The sequence below is a fragment of the Sorex fumeus genome, unplaced genomic scaffold, assembly GCF_029834395.1.
Source record: "Sorex fumeus unplaced genomic scaffold, SorFum_2.1 ptg000177l, whole genome shotgun sequence".
In the NCBI taxonomy this organism is placed as follows: domain Eukaryota; kingdom Metazoa; phylum Chordata; class Mammalia; order Eulipotyphla; family Soricidae; genus Sorex; species Sorex fumeus.
In genome coordinates, this window is record NW_026606234.1 from 1044544 (window position 1) to 1065936 (window position 21393).

General features: G+C 52.4%; 1 protein-coding gene across 1 annotated transcript in view; it reads left to right on the top strand.

Annotated features, from left to right (window-relative positions):
• Window positions 1–21179, top strand: part of ABCD2 (ATP binding cassette subfamily D member 2) — a 54336-nt gene extending 33157 nt beyond the window's left edge. The window contains exons 7-11 of the mRNA XM_056107817.1: window positions 10254–10399; window positions 11550–11634; window positions 15911–16036; window positions 17292–17543; window positions 20969–21179. Of these exons, the coding sequence (XP_055963792.1) occupies window positions 10254–10399; window positions 11550–11634; window positions 15911–16036; window positions 17292–17511 (577 nt within the window). The 3' untranslated portion in view covers window positions 17512–17543; window positions 20969–21179. The remainder of the gene's footprint in view (window positions 1–10253; window positions 10400–11549; window positions 11635–15910; window positions 16037–17291; window positions 17544–20968) is intronic.
• The last annotated feature ends 214 nt before the right edge of the window (window positions 21180–21393 follow it).

A 21393-nucleotide genomic window follows, 5' to 3' on the forward strand; every position in this document is an offset into this window, starting at 1 on the left:
GTATATGTGTGTGTGTGTGTGTGAGAGAGAGAGAGAGAGAGAGAGAGAGAGAGAGAGAGAGAGAGAGAGGAGAAGCGGCACCCCATCTGATCTCCCCCCCACAGGGAGTCTGGGCAGCTGAGGTGGTTGGCTGGTGTGTGCCAGTCTTTACTTCTTCGGCCTTTGTCTGGGACAATCGTGATGGTTTGGGGAGGGAGATCTGAGCCATTTTCTGCATCGTCTGGCAAAGAATTGGCTGACCTCAGTTACATTCATGTGGAGGAGTCTTTGCTCTTACTGAGAGCATAATGCCTTCAAGTCAGAGCATGTTCAAATGACTTTTGAATTAGTTTGTTCTCTCTCTGTTCTTTTCTTTTCTTCTGAAACCCCATTTTCTGTGATTTTTTTTTTTTGATGTAATCTTTAAGACACTCCTTTCATTTTAGATCAGACTTCTTACTGGGATGTAATCAGAGTTTTGTTTCCTTCTGGGCCACACCCAGCACTGCTCAGGGCTTCTTCCTGGCTCTGTGCTCAGGGATCACTCCTGGCTGATTTAGGGGACCATCTGGTGTTCCAGGGATTGAGCCCAAAATGGCTGAGTGCAAGGCAAATGCTACCTGCTGTACTTCTGCTCTGGCCCTGTAAGCAGATCTTTCTGCAATGCAGAAGTGATTGTCCTTTGCTTCTGAAAAGAGATGCTTTTGTTTTCTTTTCAGAAGCTCAGCAGAAAGGCCAGAACTGTCAGTGAGATCAGTGCTAAGACAGGAGCCCTGCAAGCCAAGGCGTGTGCGTGTCTAAGGACTTTCATCGTGTTTTAAAATCTGAACATGCTTTGGAAGCCTCTGGGTGTGCACTCCCAGTGCAGCCTTCCTTTCAGCGGGAGAGCGCTCTCGTACCTCAGTGCTCAGCCCAAGCAGAACCAGTGACGAGCAGCTCCCTGGTCTGCTTCTCCGTGAGAGGGATCCTGCACGGTCTGAACGGTGCTGGCTCTGAGGACAAGGGTTTCTTCTCTTTGCGTTGTTCGTCACATGAAAACATAGGTGATGGCCTCAGAAGGGACCGAGTAAGGAGCTGGGGAAGGTAGTTTAAATTAGCCCTCATTGTTTCTCCAAAACTTTACCTTTTGGACTTTCCGTTTCTTCATTTTTATTGAAGTAAGCGAGTATATATAATATTTAATTCAGGCATACAGCGTGATGATTTGAATTTGTGTACATTGCAGAATGAGCCTCTTGGCCTTCTGCGTGTTTTTTGAGATCGGCATTTTGTTTGCCCGTGGGGCATCACACCATCCCTGTGGCTCACTGACTCGGCTGGAAATCCACGGCCTCAGTCCTGCCCAGTCCACCCTGGGTTCTTTTGTTCTCAGTCTTTAGGAAGCCCCTGGGTCATATGCACAGCTCTAGCACTCCACTGCCGAGGGGATGGTGGGCCAGAAGCCTCCGGAAGGAAGGGGCAGGTCTCGAGGCCTGGGCACAAAGTCTCACTCCTGGCAGGTTACACCTGCACCTGCAGACCCTGAAACTGGGGGAGGGGGAGGGCACTGTTTCTGCACAGACCAGGGGACTGGGGCAGGGCACTATTCCTGGACAGACCCTGCTGAGTCCACTCGGCACTGAACATATATGCCCCCTGGTGTGTGTGGTCTGTATGTATGTGTGTGTGTGTGTGTGTGTGTGTGTGTGTGTGTGTGTGTGTGGTCCCACAGAGAACTGAGGCGGGGAGCCCTGGGCAGCGCTGTAGGCCTGTGCTCTGCCCCAGAGCAGCTGCTTCCTCATCCTGGCCAGGGAGTTGACTGACACGCGCTGCTCGTCACCTTCTTTATGAGGGGACACATATTTGTCACCTAACAAGCAGTTGAGAAAGAAACTAGCTCAGCCGAGAAGACAGCTCAATGACATTGCTGTAGCTCATCACTTCTGTTCACTGCTTCCTGAGTATTCGAGTCAAAGCAAGTAGATTTTGCATGAGTATCTTCAGGCAACTCCCTTAGAAGGATGAATTGCACATTTTGTAAGCTTCATAGTTGTGTGCATGTTTTGTAGTAATCCGTCATTTTATAAAATCTCCTAAAGGAATCAAATATAAACATGATTTCTCCTAACTTCTCATTGTTTTGGAAAACATTACTGATATAATTTTTCATATCTGACTTCCAAATGAGCTAACTTTTCCAATGATGAGAAAATAATCCTCCCTTGAATCTGGAAATGTTCCTCCATGAGATTGCAGAAGGCCAGCTCTCGGAGCTCCCGTGCCATCTCATAAGCGGTACAGACTCTTCGGGGAAGGGACCGCCAGCCACTGTCCCCGACCTGCAGCAGTTCAACACGAGGGCCTGCAGTGCTGGGGACTCCGGGCATCCCAGTGGTGTTTGGGACCTGGGGCTGCCCCCAGTGGTGCTCAGGGAACTGCCTGGTGCCATGGCTAGCACCTGGCTGAGTCCAGTCCAGCTTGTGCCCTGACCACCACACTGCCTCCAGGCCCCACTGAGCAGTGCTCCTAAGAGAGCAGAATTTTTGAGATCATTTTTATTTTTATTGATTACTGGGATGTGCAGCACTGTTAATTACACTTTCACGCATCATCATTCACCATCCCAATACCCCGCCCATCACCAGAGAGCCCCCTTCCCTCCACCAGTAAATTCAACTCTTCAGACAAAATCTCCAGTTCCAGTGACTTTGGCCACTTGTCGTTCCCTTGCTGTTTTCTGTTTTGTTTTGTTTTCCTAAATCCCAAGTATGGGAGAGATCCTTTTTTCAGAGCTTTTTTGTGGAGGTGACACCTGCACACATATAGATGAATAGAAGCTATTGAAATTTCATAAGATTATAAATCAGTGATAATCTGATGAAATTATTTTTTGAAAAGTCATCTTTTTTTAGGGCTGGAGCAGTAGCACAGTGGGTAGGACATTTGCCTTGCACGCGGCTGACCCAGGTTCGATTCTTCCACCCCTCTCGGAGAGCACAGCAAGCTACCGAGAGGATCCCACCTGCACAGCAGAGCCTGGAAAGCTCCCCGTGGCATATTCGATGTGCCAAAAACAGTAACAAGTCTCACAATGGAGACGTTACTGGGCCCACTCGAGCAAATCGATGAACAGCATGAGGACAGTGCTACAGTGTTATATCTTTATGTGTTTTATCTTAAGAAAGGGAATATTGGTTTTTTTTTTAATTAGTGAAACACCATGAGGTACAGTTGTAGATTTACAAATTTTTGTGCTTGGGTTTTGATTATACAATGATCAGATACCCATCCCTCCACCAGTGCCCATTTTCCACCACCATGGATAATATCCCTCCCACCCCCATCCCCCCCACCCCACCCTACCTCTGTGGCAGGGCACTCCCCCTTGTTCTCTCTCTCCCCCTGGGTGTTGTGGTCTGCAAAAGAGGCATTGAGTGGCAAACATGTTCAGTCCATAGTCTACTTTCAACATGCATCTCCCCTCCTGGGAGGATCCTCCAAACACCCTTTATTTGGTGCTCCCTTCTCTATCTGAGCTGCCCTTTCCCCTAGAATACCCGGCTGGCCTCTAAGCTATGGAGTAATCCTCCTGGTGCTGATCTCAGCTGTTCTTGGGTATTAATCTCATGGTTTGTTACTTTATATCCCCCAGATGAATGCAGTCTTTCTATGTCTATCCCTCTCTAAGAAAGGGAATATTGGTTTTATGTTAGAAAATATGTTACAGATTCTGCTTAAGTATCTGCGTTAGCAAGTAAACAATTACAGTAAAAATCTCTGGCAGTGTAAAAAGTTATCTGAATGTACACAGAACATTTCATACAAATGGAACATTAATTCATTACTGAAAAAGTATAAAATACTTTCGCAAACTAGGAGTAAACAAACCTTTCCTAACCTAGTAGAGTACAATAATCAGCACCTTGAGTGAATCCCAGAATCTATACCAAATGCTGAGAAATTTTTTTGTCTTCTTTTTTTCTTTTTGGGCCACACCTGACAGTGCTTAGGGATCACTCCTGTCTGTGCGCTCAGGGATCACCCCTGGCAGGCTCAGGGGACCGTATGGGGTGTCGGAGATCTAACCTAGGTTGGCTGTGGGCGAGGCAAATGCCCTACCGCTGTACTATCGCTCAGGCCCCTTGTCTTGTCTCTAGGAAGCTCCTTTAATGCTTCTTGCAAAACTGTTTCAAGATACAAATTTCCAAAGCTGCCACCTCTCCATGAAGCTCTGAGTTGTTCCTTCAAACCTGACTGACAGTCTAGCTGGATAGAGGATTCTTGGTGTCGTGTTGATTTCATTGAGTCTCTGTACTAGGTCCCTCCATTCCCTTCTGACCTACGGAGTCTCATATGCCATGCCTGCTGTGAATTTTATGGGATTTCCCTTTTATGTAAGATTTTTTAATGTTACTGATTTCAGAGATCTGTCTCTGTCTTGGGCTCTTGTCCCTCTGAATGCAGCGTAGCTTGGAGTTTTCCTAGCTGGGTCTGTTTCCACCGGGACTCTTTGGGCCTCTTGGGTTTGGGTGCCTGTATTCTTCAGTTCTGTGAAATTCTTCTGTGTGATTTCTTTAACCATCAGCTCTTCATTGAATCGGCCTTCCTGTTCTTCAGGGGCCCTGGACTCTGGCATTGTTCTTGAACTCGGCTCGTAGTTCTCTGTATGCTGTTCGTTCTTCCGTCTTCGCTTGTCTCCTGGAGGTGCCCTTCACCTCGTCTTGGAGCTCCCAGCTCTTTTTCTCAGCTGTGTTATTCTGCTGCTTAGACCTTCTATCGAGTGTTGTTGTATATCCCGCCACGTGCTGTTCATTTCTGATTGTAGTTTTCTCACTTCGGCTCTCATATTTTCTTGTATTTTGTCAACTCCCTGTGTCATCATTCCTTTGCACTCATTAAACATCCTCCGCATGGTGTCAGTGAAGTCATTCTCTGAGAATTACAGATCTGGGTGGTGACCGTTGAACCTTCCGTGTACTGTTCTCACTCGGTAAACTTGGAGGGTGTCTGCAGTCTCTCTTGCCGTGCCCAGGGCGAATGTCTGTCGTTCACCCTCCCTCCTGGGATTCTCTGAGAAAGTAGGCTGGGGCTTGCTCTTTTCCTCCCCTGCCTGTCTGCATCAGGGGCTCGCACTGTAACTGTGAGCAGTGTGGGGCTGGATGGGTCCTGCTGGCCTGCCTGTGTGCTGCACAGTTCGGGAGCTGTGAAGCTGGGCCTGTGTGTACAGCAGAGGTCTGCTGGAGGGGCAGGAGATTCTCAGGACCATGCAGTGACAGGGATCAAAGGTACAGCAGAGGTCTGCCAGGGAGGGGCAGGAGATTCTCAGGACCATGCAGTGACAGGAATCAAAGGTACAGCAGAGGTCTGCCAGGGAGGGGCAGGAGATTCTCAGGACCATGCAGTGACAGGAACCAAAGGTACAGCAGAGATCTGCCGGGAAGGGGCAGGAGATTCTCAGAACCATGCAGTCACAGGAATCAGTGGTATAGCAGAGATCTGCCGGGAGGGGGGAGGATTCTCAGGACCATGCAGTGACAGGAATCAGACCTGGGCTGTGGGTTAAGTACATGCCAGGAGTGTGTCCCAGCCACCACCCTCCCTCCTGGACTCTGTGATCAGTACCCTGCAGAGCTGACTTTTAAGAAGTTTGCATGCCTTCCAGAGTGGCGGTACCTTGTTGATGCCACAGAATTTCTCTTCCCACCTGGAGCAGGCTCGGTTCCTGCTCGTAGGAGACTAGATGTATTTCTACATGTTCAGTTGTCTAGAAATACCTGGTCCTAAAAATGTAATTTCAGTAAGCATGACTGTGACTTCACTTGGGGCATTTCTTTTTGCTACCTTTGTTTCTGTTTGGGGCTACACCTGGCAGTGCCTGGGGAGTACCAGGTGATCAAACCCAATTCTCCCACGTGAAACTCGTGCTCCAGCTCTTTGATCATCTTCCCAGCCTGCTACACACGTAACCTAAGAGTCTCAATGGGGCTGGAGGGTTAGCCCAGTGGGTAAAGGGCTTGCCTTGCATGCTGCCAACCTGGGTTCAATGCCCGGCATCCCATATGCTCCCCAAGCACCGCCAGGAGTGACTTCTGAGTGCAGAACCAGAAGTGATCCCTGAGCATTGCTCCCCCCAAAAAAGAGTTTCAGGATGACTCATTTATACGACTTGAGCTCTCAAGTATAGTTTACAGCAGAATTTCTGGCTTTCAGACCACTAACTTCTTATTTTCTGCCTACACTGAGGAATTACTTAGCTGTACATTATTCTTAACATACTTAACTTACTTATACCTTAAACATAGTGAATATTTCTGTGAAATATTTATCAGCACTCACCTACTAAATTCTGATGGCTATAAACTGTTGCATTTTGAGTTACATCTTCCCACAGACTCCAGCCAAAAAGACAGAGTGCCATTGCTTAATCCCTTATTCTATCCCTGTTAAGGAAAAATAAATAATTCTCTAAAAGTAAAAGTGTTAACACCTTAACCAGAATAATCAATTGTCGATGATTTAAATGTTATCACAGAAAAGTGGGCTATGCAATAAAATTTATCAAAGTGACCTGAGATGTTTATAACTATAAAAGTCTAATCACTGGGGTTGGGCCTGATTTCAGTACTTTTATTATAAAAGCATTTTAAAATGTTTGGAGCCAGAGAGATATCACAAGGGTCAAGGTGCCTCTGTTGCAGGCAGCCACTCCCAGGTGAGCAGCTGGACCCCAGGCCCCCTGAGCACGCTGGGCGTGGCCCCACCCAAATAATCCAATATAGATGCACTTGAAGGAATTCCAGATTTGAACATTTGTTTCAATATTGGTGATCCCTGGGCCTGAGAGGCGGCTCGGAGGGCTGAGTGCAGGCTCGGCACGCGGAGCCCAGGGGCCACCCGTACACACGCTCTCCTGAGAGTGACAGGTGACCCCAGCCCATCGTTCTGGCTCTAGTAGGTTCCTGCGGGCTTATTCCAGCACTTTTTCCTCGAGAGATTCGGGTGGTTCTGGAGAGGTTCTGAGCTGACTTCTTTGGCAGTTCCTGCTGCTAGTTGTCGGCTTCTGGGGTGGCTATAGGGGCCTGTGTGTGCCGAGTAAGCTGACTCTGCAGTGACCCGCAGCAGCAGCCTGGACAGGGTCATCTGAGAAGGGGGTGGCCAGCAAAGAGAGCCGTGGAAAGGCAACTCCGGGGCTCGTGTGACATGCAGGGCAGAGTAGTGGGACTGGCCACCGCTGAGTGGCCGCTCCCTGCTGGCTCCACCCTTCACCCAAGGTGGCTGGGCCCTTCCTTTGCAGGAAGGCAGAGGGTGTAAGCCCAGGCAGAAACGGGCCGTCCGTGGGCTTCGTGGGGTGAGCGCTGGCCTGTGTCCAGCTCAGAAGCCCCTGCCACTGGGTCAGAAACGCTCACACGCCAAGAGGCTCTATCTATGGCTTCCTTGTCCAGCTTCTTGTAAGACTGCTCTGTGCTGTGTGGCCAGTTTCTATTTGGTGTTAGTCTAAGGTAGTGTCACACAGACGCATGCAGTGATGCAAGCAAACACGTGTGAGAGCTGGTGTCGTCTAGGAAAGGGAGGTCAGGGTCGAGGGGAGGTGGGGGCAGGGTGGCCTGTCTGTGTGTCTAGAGATGGATTTGGATTGACCTTGTGCCCCATGGCCCTTCCTCGTGCCCTGGCCTAAGATGCCCGCTGCAGGCCCGGCCTGTGATGGGCAACAGGTATGGCCCCTTCTTGCCCAGGAGATGTTTCCAGAGCGCCTCCAGGTGGTGGGAAGGTCCTTGCTTCGCAGCTCTCCTCTGGACACAGCTTCTGTGGCTGCGTTCAGCCTTTGGCGGTAGCGGTCCTTCAGCGTCTCTTCTTGGTTCCACCTCACAGCGGCGTCGTGTTCGACTCTTGTGATTCTTTCCTTCTGAATCTCAGCTTCTTCATTTTCCTCGCTGTGACATTGAGAGTTGGAGAAAGGTTGCAGTGTTTCTGGGAGGTTTCTCATGATATGATTCAGGATGCATATTTTTTCAAAAATGTGACTATTATGACTTATCTTGGTCTCTAAGCACTATGTAACTAAAATGTTGTAAATTATTTTCTTACGATTCTTGAGGCCAAGGGTCCAAACCAAACTGGTGGGCAGCCACTGTAGATCTCTCGGCGTGTTTCCCTTCCTCCTGCCCTGGCCTGTCTCTGCCGTCACATGCCCAACTGTCCACCCTGGGTCCCTCCCTTCCAAGGGCTTCCAAGCGTCACTGGAGCTCGTCTTTCCAGCTCCTCCAGGGCTCTCCTCTGACACTCTGACTCACTTTAAGGCCAGTGACAGTCATCGCCCAGGGGTCAGCTCCCTGACGGGTCTGTGGGGCCAGCTTCAGCCCAGTGGCCCATGTGCTGTTCTCCAAGGACACTTTCGGAATGACACAGTGCCAGAGCCAGGAAAGAGGTTTTGTTAACAGCCACGAATCCCTGCTGAGACCCCAGTTCCTAGGAAGCATCCCCGTTTCTGGTTTCCTGGATCACTTCTGTGCCGTGAGGACCCAGGTTACGGCTGTCAGCAAAGGGGTTGGCCTGCTCCGCCTGCCACACGCAGCACTAGCTCCCCGGGGCTCTGCCTCCCCCCAAGTCCCCACTTTCCGTCCAGCACGACTAGTTTGTCGGAGGGTGCTTTGGCTCATTTGCTAATGGTCTTCTCTGCTTCTGGCCTTTCTTTCCTCCCCACTCCCAGTGGTGCTCTCCACGTGGTCCTGATGGGGACTCGCAGATGGGTCTCCGCTCTGTCCTGGCCCCACCCTGTGACTCCTTTCTGAAGTAGACGCCTTCTTGGGTGCCGGAGAGCCAAACCTGGAAGTGCTCAGGGCTCCCTCATGGCTCTGGGCTTGGGAATCAGTCCCTGTGGGCTCGGGGACTCGGCACGGCCAGGGGTCAACCCAGGCCTCCATTTGCAAAGCACAGGCTCCCTGGTTTTCTCCCTGGCCCAATGCAGACATGCTCATTCGTGTATTTTATTTCAGTGTTGTTTGGCTCTAGGCTATGTCCCGTGTCAGTGGTTTTGTGGTTTGGGGGGGGGGGGGGGTGGTTCTGCTCTCCAAGGACACTTCCTGTCACTCCTGAAATGAATTCACACAGCAGTATGTTGTTATTCCTGGAAGTGATGCAGTAACTTGTTCCTGGCACCTGCGCATACCTGCTGGGCAGACCCCGAGTGCTGCTCAGCCTCCTCCAGCACACGGCAGCCCTCGCCCGCTGCACCGGCAGCCTTCGTGGGCCCCTCACTGTGACCTAACCGTCCAGCTCTCCTGGACAGCCCTCCCCCACAGCTCCTCTCTGGACCGTCCACCCCCAGGCAGACCCTACCCCAGGCCAGCCCTCCACCCCGCAGGCTAGTCCTTCTCCCCTCAGGCTGGCCTGCCTCAGTGTACCCACAGGACTGTGTCCCACACACACACCCTCACGGGCAGTGCCCCTACACGACCGGTGGTCAGGGCCCACTTTGCAGCTGGGCAGTGCCCATGTGTAGCCCTGTGCAGGCGGGGAGGGGGCTCAGGAGACTGTGCTGGAGGCCCAGGGTCTAGGAAGGGAGGAGGAGCAAGGGACTCAGTGGGGTTTTACTTTGCATTTCTTTTATTACAAATGGCATTTGTTTTTTTTTGGGGGGGGGGTGTTTGTTTTGGGTTTTCTTCTTTTTGGGTCACACCCGGCGATGCACAGGTGTTACTCCTGGCTCAGCACACAGGAGTTACTCCTGGCGGGGCTCAGGGGACTATATGGGACGCTGGGAATTGAACCCAGGTCGACTGCGTGCAAGGCAAATGCCCTACCCGCTGTGCTATCACTCCAGCCCCACTAATGGCATTTTTTAAGTAGCTGGGGGGGAGGGGTTATTGTTGTCTTATTGCTGGGTCAGAACCACAACTTTGGGGCCAGGAATGAAGCTCATTGGAAAGCATTTGCCTTGCACGTGCGAGGCGCTGGGTTGGAGTCCCAGCACCACGAAAACAGTCTTCAAATTCTGTGGCATTTCACCCAAATGATCTTCGCAAATGCACTGAGATGAGTATGCATGTGGGTGGGAGGGCACCAGCTTGTCCTCGTGGAAACTTGTGTATTCGAGAAGAGTGGGAGCTCAGCGCATGCGTACGGTGGCCGTGAGCCACCTCCCCACCCGTTCAGCCGCCACTGGCAGGCGCATGAAAGAGGGAACGGGGCCTCCAGGCTGGTTGGGGGTCAGTCCCGTTCATTGCAGCCATCCCAAGGAGGCAGCTCTGTGGTGGAGCCGCTGTGCACTGGAGTGCTGTGTGCTCGATGTCTTTCAGGCCCTACATGTCTCTGGGGAGTCTCCGGGACCAGGTCATCTACCCCGACTCTCAGGATGACATGCGGGAAAAGGGCTTCACAGACCAGGACCTGGAGAGCATCCTGCGGCGCGTGCACCTGTTCCACATAGTGCAGCGAGAAGGAGGTACGGCCCTCCCCAACCCAGCACGCAGAGGTCGGTCCTTCCCCACAGGCCCGCGGCCTCCCGGCAAGACCTGGCCCGGGGCTCTGACACTGACCCTGGGAAGTCATGGTCAGCAGGGGTTCAGGTTAATGCTGGGAAGTTTGCAAGAGCAGGTTTTATGAGTGACTGGGTTCTGTGACGTAAAACCTCTGGCCATGTGAGGAGGACAGTTGACTCTTGCTGTGGTCACCCTCCCACTACAGGCACCGTTGTCTCGTAGTCCTGAGAACACGCGAAGATTCTCCGTCACCAAGCCCAAGCCAGCAGTTCCAAGCCGTGTTGCTGCCCACAAAACTTCTGGGTTTACTGGAACAAAGGACATGATTTATTCAGATTTGTAAAGCTAAAGTTTCCTCTGACCCAAATACTTTTCCTTATTCCTTGTTCTCAGTTGGCAAGGGAAATTTTGTTTGAAGCCCAGAATATTTCCTCCACTGTGGGGCAATCCGAACTTAATTCCAAATGGTCTCTTATGCTTAATAAATCTAGTCGTACAGGGGCCAGAGCGATAGTACAGCAGGTAGGGCGTTTGCCTTGCACATGGCCTACCCAGGTTCAATCCCCGTCATCCCCTATGTTCCCCCCAAGCACCACCAGAGCAATTCCTGAGTGCATAGCCAGGAGTAAGCCCTGAGCATCGCTGGGTGTGACCAAAAAGAAAAAAATAAAAGTCATATCCATGAGCATGCCTGGTGTATTTCAGCACACATTCTGTAAACTGACACATCCTTCGTGTTGTAAACTTCCAGCTTATCAGCAAGTACTTGTCCCAGGTACAAAGAGCAAGAAGCTGACATCCTATAAAGTGTTCCTTTACTCTTCTAAATGCAAGTGTATATTTTTACTGAGGTAACAAGGTGTAGATGTTTGTGTTTGAGGGGTGCAGTGTGACCATACACACCATCCACACTCTCCACCAAAGTGCCTGGAACCCTTCACCACTGTCCACTGCACACTCTCAACCCCTCCTCACCTCAGTTACCTGAGTGCTGTGGTCAGAGGCTACAGCTCACTTTTGCTGGACACAGTCTGTTCCCTGGGTTGGTTTCTTTGTGTAGCTACCACAGATGTGTGAGAGCATCCCTTAGAAATGCATCCTTCTCTTTTGAAGGGTGGGATGCTGTTATGGACTGGAAAGACGTCTTGTCTGGAGGAGAAAAGCAAAGGATGGGGATGGCGCGCATGTTCTATCACAGGTAGGCCACTGTCACTCTTCTCCTACCACAGGTGGGGGCCTGATACATGTGTCTTACCACAGGTAGGGCACTGATACGCCTGTTCTGTCACAGGTAAGACCCTGCCACTCATGTTTTACCACAAGCAGAACCCTGCCGCATATGTTCTGCCACAGGAGGGCCACTGTCACTCGTGTTCTATCACGGGACATTACCACTCATATTCTGTCACAAGCGGAACATTGCCACAGATGTTCTGCACAGGTAGAAAACTGCCACTTGTCTTTTACCACAGGTGAGAAGTATGACAGGTGTTCTTCCGTAGGTTGGACCTTGTCACACATAGTCTACCACAGGCTGAACCCTACGACACATGTTCTCCCACAGTTGGTCACTGCCACCCATGTCATAGCACAGGTAGGCCCTGCTACACGTGTTCTCTCACAGGTGGAATTCTGCTTCACGTGTTCTGCCAGAGGAGGGGCACTGCCGCTCATTTTCTACCACAGGCAGCCACTGTTAACACATGTTCTACCAGAGGTGGGGCACTGATACATGTGTACTGCCACAGGCAAAACAGTGCCACACAGGTTCTATCACAGGCAGGACCCTGCCGCATATGTTCTACCATAGGCAGGACACTGCCACACGTGTTCCACCACAGGTGGGGCACTGTTACTCATTTTGTACCACCAGCAGACACCACAACATGTATTCTGCCGTGATCCCCCACAGGTGGGACACTACCTCATTATCCACCATAGATAGGGCACAGATAATACGTGTTCTGCCACAGGCGGGACACGACTGCACATGTTCTGCCGTAGCTGGGACACTACCACATATGTCCTACCACAGGTGGTACCACACGTTTTCTATCACAGGCTGCACCCTGCCACAGGCAGACACCAACTCATGTATTCCGCACAAGTAAGGCACTACCTCGTGTGTTTTACACTGCCACGCATGTTCTGCCATCAGTGGGACCCAGCCACATATGTTCTGCTACAGGTGGGGAAGTACTGCACGAGGTCTTCCACAGGTGGGACACTGCCACCTGTGTTTTACCCACAGGTCAGACACTGCCATTCATCTTCCACCACAGCTGGAACACTGCCACATGTGTTCTACCACGGATGGGACACTGACACCTTCAGATACCTGTTGGTGGTCGCTGCAGCCAAACTCACTGCACAGGTCCTGTTAAGTAACTCAATCATATACTAATACACAGAACTTAATATTTCAATACTTGCTATTTTTCACACATTTTGCTTTTTCTTCTTTTGATTCAAGGCATATGACGTGAGAAAGCATACAGAGCACCAGGTTAAATTTCTGTGTGCTCTCAGCAGAAGGCAGGAGTTCATAGCCAGCGTCGTACTGAGAGCACTGTGCACATCAGTGCAGCGCTGGGCCTAGTTAGTACCTGTTGCCAAGCAAAACCTGCCACCCCGTCCACAGCTCACACAGGCTGTGGCTTACCTTGGGAATAAGAGGCAAACCAGGGAGAAGAAAGAGCCAGCACAGGCATTAGTGGACTGAGAGATACAAGAAACAACTTCTCTTGATAAGCTTTTCTCTTTGTCACCTGCTTGTAGCATCTGAATTTAATACTAGTACTCAAGACACTGAGAGAAATATTTGGACCTCTGATTTGTTGCTCCGGTTTGTCCTGGTTCTCTTTGGAAAATCACCTCTTTTTATAAGACTGATACCCAAGGACAGGAGAAACGAGAGCCAGGAGGACTGGTCTGTGGTTGGAAGCTTGCCACAAGTCAGGAGGAAGGGCAGTTAGGACCGAGAAGGGACCACTCTGACATTGATAGTTGGAAATGACCACCCTGGACAAGAAGTGAGTGCTGAAAGGAGGGAAAGGGTATATATACGGGATGACCTCTCAGTACCTGTATGGCAAACCATAATGCCCAGAAAGAGAGGGCGAGAGACAGAGAGAGAGAGAGCAAGAGGGGGATGGAGAGAGAGGGAAGCATCTGCCATAGAGGCGGGGTGGGGGTGGGGTGGGGTGGCAGGAGGGAAACTGGGGACACTGGTGGTGGGAAACGTACACTGGTGGAACATTGGAACATCGAATGACCGAAACGCAATCATGAACAACTTTGTAACTGTATCTCATGGTGACTCGGTTAAAGAGGAAAAAAGGCAAAAAGGACTTTTTCTGCATTTACACTCTCCCTGGAACAGGAGCTCAGCAGAGCAGGGACTCGTGGGGCACGAGGGACTTGGCCGCCGTGCTGAGCAAGGGCGCTCGGGAGTTGCCATGGAAACGGTGATTCTGATCAGACTGAAAAAGCTGAGGAAAGAGCAAAATTAACATCAAGTGAGCCATATAAACTCAGTATCAAGTTGTCTACAATTTTGAAAAATAATCTATAGAAAAAAAACAGAGCTTCAAAGACGAGGAAATGGTGGGTGAACCCACATTCCTACCACACGATTCAGTGACCTTTGCCACTCTAATCTCTATTTTGTTATTTTTAAAGCATTTAAAATTCTTATTTTAGGCATTATGATTACCACTGCCATTACCCACAGAGCTTCAGACACACGCTGCTCCCACCCAGGCCCACTAGCAGTGCTAGCCTCCCGCCCCCAGTGAGTCTTGATGCATTTAAACCAAACCCCCAAAAAATCATGACGTTTTCCTCACTGGCTTGGCATCAGTATTGGAAATATTAGGATATTTCTTTTTTTTCTTAAATTTTTATTAATGAAACACCATGAGGTACAGTTGTAGACTTATACATTTTTGTGCTTGGGTTTCAGCAGTTATACAATGATCGAGTACCCATCCCTCCACCAGTGCCCCTTCTCCACCATCACGAATCCCAGTATCCTTCCCACCCCCCATCCCCTCCATCCCACCCTGCCTCTGTGATAGGGCATTCCCTTTTGTTCTCTCTGTCCTTTTGGGTGTTGTGGTTTGCAAAAGAGACATTGAGTGGCAATCATGTCCAGTCCATAGTCTACTTTCAACATGCATCTCCCCTCCCAACACCCTTTATTTGATGCTCCCTTCTCTGAGCTGCCTTTTCCCCTAGCATGTGAGGCTGGCCTCAAAGCCATGGAGTAATCCTCCTGGTACTTATCTCAGCTGTTCTTGGGTGTTAGTCTCCTATTTTGTTACTTTATGTTGGAAATATTAGGGTATTTCTTATATAAATGCATTCCGAAAGAGAAGGGAATGGACAGGCAAGGAACAGCGGGGACAGCTTCGGATTCCCGCACACTCACTCCTGCCAAGCAAGCAGAAGCCGGGCGTCCAGCTCGCAGCTGCTAGATGGGGTTGCCATGACGACAGGACGGAAGCTGTGCGCTCTTTCCCACTCTGAAGTGGCCCCTTTTCTGCCTAGCACACATCACTCTGAAGGCGAGACACAGCTTTACGCAGAAAAGGAAACTTTATCCCATCCCGCTCGTGTCTTTCTTTTCTTCTCCCTCTTTTTCACTCAAAAATATCCACAAAATGGCAGTTACCTTGGAGGCAAAGCCACAAGGACTTCCCAGTAGCTGGCACCATGTGGCACCAGTTCTGCCAGCCCACGTGTGCTGCGTACGGGTTTGCACCCCGGCCTCTGGTTCTGCCCTTCAGCCCGGACCGCTGCAGTCGGCGCTGATCCTTTGTAAGCAAGCGAGTCTGTGGTGAAGATCCAGGCTGGATGAGAAGTTGCTCTTCATGCTTCTCTCTGCATTGTCATTTATCTTCAAGAATCGGGGTATTTCCGTGAAGGGCATTGTCCGGGCCAAGACCCGGGCCTCGTCTCAGCCTGTCAGCGCCTGCCTCTGGTGCCGTGAACATGGTGTGGCGTGTCTCGGGGGCAGACACTGTCCACAGGGACAGCTAGGGAATTGGGGAGGGGACAAGCAGAGGACAGTGGCGGCAAGATGGCCTCTGAAGGGGCTGCACCGTTTCCACACAGAAACGAGCAGGAGAAGGGCTGAGTCCAGCCATGAAAGGTGGGCCGGCTTTCCCCTGAGCTGACCGGCAGCTGCACGCCCCCTGCACCCAGCATGGTGGGACCCACACACCTTGCTGGCTAGCTACAGCGGGAGTAGCCGGTGCACTGTATCCTGTGCTCCTGGTTGCCTCTTGGTCCTGGAGGCACAGACGGAGCTGCCATCCCTCTGACTCACCGTGAGCACAGCGCATCAGAGGCGCCTCCTGCCGTGAGGCAGGGAGACACTGTCCGAGAGGGCGCCTGCGCTCTCACCTCCTCCTCCTGTCCCAGGAGACGCGGTGCCCTGCCCGTCCCTCCCTCCTGTCCTTGTTTTGCAGACCCAAGTACGCGCTGCTGGACGAGTGCACCAGCGCAGTGAGCATCGACGTGGAAGGCACCATCTTCCAGGCCGCCAAGGCCGCCGGCATCTCCCTGCTGTCCATCACTCACCGGCCGTCACTCTGGTGAGTGCCCGGGGAGAGTCAGCCCCACAGGGTCTCCCCGAGCGGAGGCAGGGGCCAGTGGCCCCTCCGGAGAGCCAGGAGTGGCTCGTGCGGGGCCTGCGCAGTGGCCGCAGCAGGCCCTCACACCCTTAGCCACTTCACCCCGTTGGAGGAACAAAAAGCTGGGTTTTGTTGTTTTCTAAAACTTTGTTTTTCAGAGCAGTTCAAAGCTCACTGCAGAATTGAAGGGAAGGTCCAAAGACGCGCCCCCCACACACACTCACGGCCTCTCCCCTCACGCCATCTCCCCCAGAGCCTGCTCTGCTTGCTTGCACCCACTGGTGCTCCAGAGACCAGGCAGGACCGGGGTCAAACCTGGGTCTCCTGAGTGCAGAGGGCACGCGTGGCCCTCCTGGTCCTCATGGCACATGTGCTCAAAGACGAACCTGCATTGACCCAGCACCACGATGCATGTCCCTACTGCCCGCGGCCGGCTCCTGTTTGGATGAACTTCGGTTCACCTGGGGCCCTGGAGGGCAGAGCAGGGGCCTGCAGCCCTGCTTGTCACCCTTCACTCCAGCCTGGGGCCTGATGGTTCTGTTGCCTCCACGGCCACAGCCTTTGAGGTGGGACCCCTACCACAGGGGCTTTAGAGGGGATCCTTAGATGGGGCCCCCACCATGGGGCCCTCAGTTTCTCACTGCAGCCTCATTTTCACTCCTGTCAGCATCCTTGCCTCGTACCCGAGCTGAGTATGTGCCGCTAGTTATCCGGGAGCCAGACGAGACCATCAGGCAGTCGGGTGTGGGTCCTTCTTTACATTCGTAGGCATTGAGAATAGGAACGAAGTTCAGCAGGAGCAACGAATCAGTCTCCTAGAGATGCCGTTTGTGCCAAAAACTAGTTTCTGTGTGTATTCTGCCCTGAGCCATGGCCTAGCCCTTAAATGCCCATAATCCTGGCCTGGGAACGGCTCAAAGGCCTGGAGCAACTTTGCCTGTGAGAGTCCCCGCTTCCAGCCCAGCAGTCGTGGTCCCAGCACTGCGGGAATCCTGCCCCAGCACTGTCTGGGAGAGGCCCTAAGCGCTGCTGGGTGTGACCTAAAAAACAAACAGAAGTGTTGATACTTGGCCTTCGTGGAGATCCTTGTAGATTCTGGTAAAATCGTGTGTGAAACGGGTAGTTCTCAACTCTGCCTTGGCTGCCAGCGTAAACGCTAGGCCTGCGGCTCTGACGCCCTTGCGCGGCTTTTGCTGACATCACTCTGTGTCTGCAGGAAGTACCACACTCACCTTCTGCAGTTTGATGGTGAAGGAGGTTGGCGCTTTGAACAGCTGGATGCTGCCATCCGCTTAACCCTGAGTGAAGAAAAACAAAAGCTGGAATCTCAGCTCGCGGGAATTCCAAAAATGCAGCAGAGACTGAATGAACTGTGCAAAATTCTGGGAGAAGACTCGGTGCTGAAAACAGAGAGGCACGACGAGGAGGGCCCCTAGGGTGTCCAGCATGCTTGGGACATTCCTTTCAGGTACGTGCTCAGAACAGGGCCCAGCGGAGGACTCACCTAAGGAGGCCTAGGGCCAGCCTCTCCCGGCACAGTTGGCATGTTTAACAGCACTCCCACCTTCCATCCCGTCCTCGGCGCCCTGGGGTAACCCTTGGCACGCCACAGTCCTCTCTGAGATGTCAGGGGATGGAGCAGCTGCCCATGGCGCCTGGTGGAACGCAGGTGTGTGGGGAGAAGTGTGAGCTGGAGATCTGCCCCGAATGGTCCCTCCTCATGAGAACTGTCCCCGCTTCTCAGGCAGGGGCTCAGCCTGTGTGCGCGGTGATCACCATAGTCTTGGTGACAGGAGCACATGTGCCACTTCTTTTTTCTTTTCTTTTTTTTTTAGTGGGGGTGCCCACACCCAGCTACACCCAAGGGTCACTCCTGGCTCCACACTCAGGAATTACTCCTGGTGGTGCTCAGGGGACCATATGGGATGCCGGGATTCAAACCGGGTCAGCTGAGTTCAAGAAGGAAAGAACCTCCCTACTGCCCCCGCACACACACTTATTTTTAACTCTAGGCATTGACATCTTACTGTGGACCTGAAACGAATTAGTCTTAGTGTGAATATTGGTATTTGTTATTGAGCTCCGTTTCCTGCAGAGAATTGCCGACTCAAGGAAGGCACCACGAGCTTTGCTGGTCGCAGCTTGCCCTCTGCTGGCAGCTCTGCCCACTGCAGCCTCTTTCCAGAAAAGGGCTTGTTTGGGAGCCCAGAGGAGCGGCCCTTTGGGCAGTGGTAGCACCAGAACAGATACCACGGGGCAGTCAGAGGTTTCTGGAATAGGCGCTGTCATTCACAGTCCCTGTTCTCGGCTCACCTCAGCCCGTGGGGCGGTGTTGGGAGGCAGCCGCTCACCTGGCCTGCTGGCAGACTGGCCTGCTGGGGGTTGCTTAGGACCCTGCACTCCTGGTCCGAGTCAGGGCCGCTCCACCCAGAGCCTTGGCTCGAGTCAGTAAGCAGCGGTGTCCAGACAAGTCAGGAGTGGTGGGGAACCAGCGTCGGTCTGGTAGCATTGGTGATCGCTTAAGAGGGGCGGAAGTCGGGGACAGAGAAAAGATCACAGCAGGTGGCTTAGAGTGAGCCACAGGGTCCGCAGAGCCTCTGCAACTCCACACACAGGCACACGCACAGACACACGCACACACAGGCACAAGCACACATACAGGCACATGCACACACGTATAGGCACAGATGTACACATGTACAGGCACACACATGCACACATGTACAGCCTCACGTACAGGTACACACACACACACAGGGACACACACATGCACAGGCACTGGGGTTGATCTAACAGTCTCTGTCTGCAGGGAGAGGCTCTGTGTGGAGAGAAATCCCCGGGGTAACCACCTCCTGGGCTGGAGGTACCAAGTCCAGCCCTGGCCCTGGGGCCTCCCGCTGCCGTGCCCCTGTGCGAGCAGTCAGCGGTCAGGGTGTGTCTGCAGGCTGGCAAGGAGAGCGAGTGTCTGTGCCCTTGGAGTCAGTGGGCGGTGGTATCGCCCTCCCCAGTCATGCAGCCCACAGGCAGCCAGGCTCACTGCTAGCCCCACCTCAGAGCAAGAGACACGGCACCCATGAGACCTCCGAGACCCCGCGAAATCCTGTGAGGCTCTGGAGGCTCTGTAAGCACTAGATGAGACCCCAGGAGACCCTATGAGCACCCCCATAAGCACCCCGGGAGACCCTGGGAGCACCCCGGAACACTCTGGGAGCCCCTGCTGGTCCTGCTGCTGCTGTCAGGTAAGGCCTCTCCCTCCTGCTGGAGTAAGGCCACACTTGGGTGGGAAATGCCCAGTGGGAGCTAGTTAGGGATTCTCCAGACAGGAGCTTCCAGATGGGTATCCCCCAGACCTGATACTGAGGGCAGAGTCAGAAGCAAGTGTTGGGTTTGGGTTTGGCTTTTGGAGCCGTAGCCGGCGGTGCTCAGGTCTTACTCCCGGGTCTATGCTCAGGGGTCATTCCTGGCAGGGCTCAGGACCCTATGGGGTACCGGAAATCAAATCTAAGTAGACCGCATGTAAGGCCAGCACCTGACCTGCCGTACCATCTCTCGGGGCCTGGAAGCCAATGTCTTAAGAGTCAAAGGCACGGAAGAAAATGAGAAATCCTCACTTAAGTGTGTGAAATGTTCATGCCTTAATTTCCGTGACTTAAAAAAGGTGCTGGCGACCTCGTACTGGGTCTGAAACTCCGAGCAAACCCACAGAGTCGGATTGTACTTTATCCAAACTAAGTCTGCCGTGTGTGAGGCGAGGTCCTCAGGGTGTTCAGAGCTGCACCCGCAGCAAGAGCAGGGCTGGCCAGGGGACAGCTGCCCAACTCTGCAGGCCCCGTTTGTTTTCTGAGGGGTTTTTTTTGGTGTTTTTTTTTTTTATTTCAGAAACAGTATCCTCTAGCTGGGGGGAATCGATGATTAAACTTGCATTTATGTACCACTTAACTGTTTCCAGAGTGGCCCAATGATCCACACTTAACTTTTCTCATCACTGTATCACTGTCATCCCATTGTTCATCGGTTTACTCAAGTGGGCGCCAGTAACGCCTCCATTTGTCCCAGCCCTGAGATTTTAGCAGCCTCTCTTTACTCGTCCTTCCCAGCGGTGCCGCATTGGAGGCTGTTTCAGGGTCAGGGGAATGAGACCCATTATTGTTACTGTTATTAGGATATCAAATACGCCACGGGGAGCTTGCCAGGCTCTGCCGTGCAGGCAGGATACTCTTGGTAGCTTGCCGGGTTCTCCGAGAGGGAGAACTAGACTATAAGAGGTTGCACGGCCCCTTCAGGGAGTTTTGTTTTTTAGTCTCTGGGTCTTGGCCGTTGATGGGATTGCATGGCGCTGGGGCCAGTTCGTGGGTGTGACTGCCAAGCTACTGAAAAATGGGGGATCTGGCTGGAAGAGGCCCAGTCCCGATCCCAGCAGGTTTGGAGATCTCAGCCCCGGGTCCCGCACACCTGGGTTCCGCTGCCGGTTCCTTCAGTTGTGAAGCTCGTCCGAGCATGTGGAGAGTGGTCTCAGCATGGCTCTGGCTGGGTTCCGGAGGTCTTCGGCTGCCGGGGCTCTGCTCAGGGCGGGGAGGGAAACTCAACCCGCCCCCCTCCGAGGGGCCCCTGTGAGGACAGCCAGGCGCAGGGGCAGGAGATTCTGCCAACTTTTCTCATAGTTAGGAAAAATGTGGAGAAGGTTGTGAGGCTGCATAGCCCTCTTCACACGAGCCAGGAGCAAGTGAGGCACAGACCTCCGTTTCCACACCATCTTCGCCATGTTCATTCACTTCCCATACTTGAAGCTATGAGTTTGCGAAAGGGACTTAAAATGGGTGTGTGTTGGCGGCGGGGGAGTAATGCGAGTAATGCATAAATTTGGAAAATCAGTTTCACTTCATTACATTACAGGTAGCATGACGCCTGGCATGCGTGGAAGGTAGTGAGCTCTCCTGAGAGGACGGCGCGGGCGGCCTCTGCAGACACTCCGCAGTGCAGGCCACGAGCCACCCCACCGGCCTTGCTTTATCATGGGAACTGTTTTCCGGGGCAGTTCCTGGGTTTTTGTGTCAAATGTTGGCCCACTACGAAAGGTACCAATGAACGTGTTAGTTTTCACCGAGACGTTCATTCTGAGTTTGATTTCGTCTTTGGAACAGGCCCCACCTGTCAGAATCCGGCATCTTACTGTGATTCATAAACCTGGAAAAAGGTGTTAGCATCGTGGAATCCAGACCCCAGGAGACGCACGCTCCTGAGCTGTGCAGAAAACAAACGGGAAACGGAAGTGCTGTGGGGGAGATGTGGCCTGCCCCGTGGTCTGTGCTCAGGCCTGC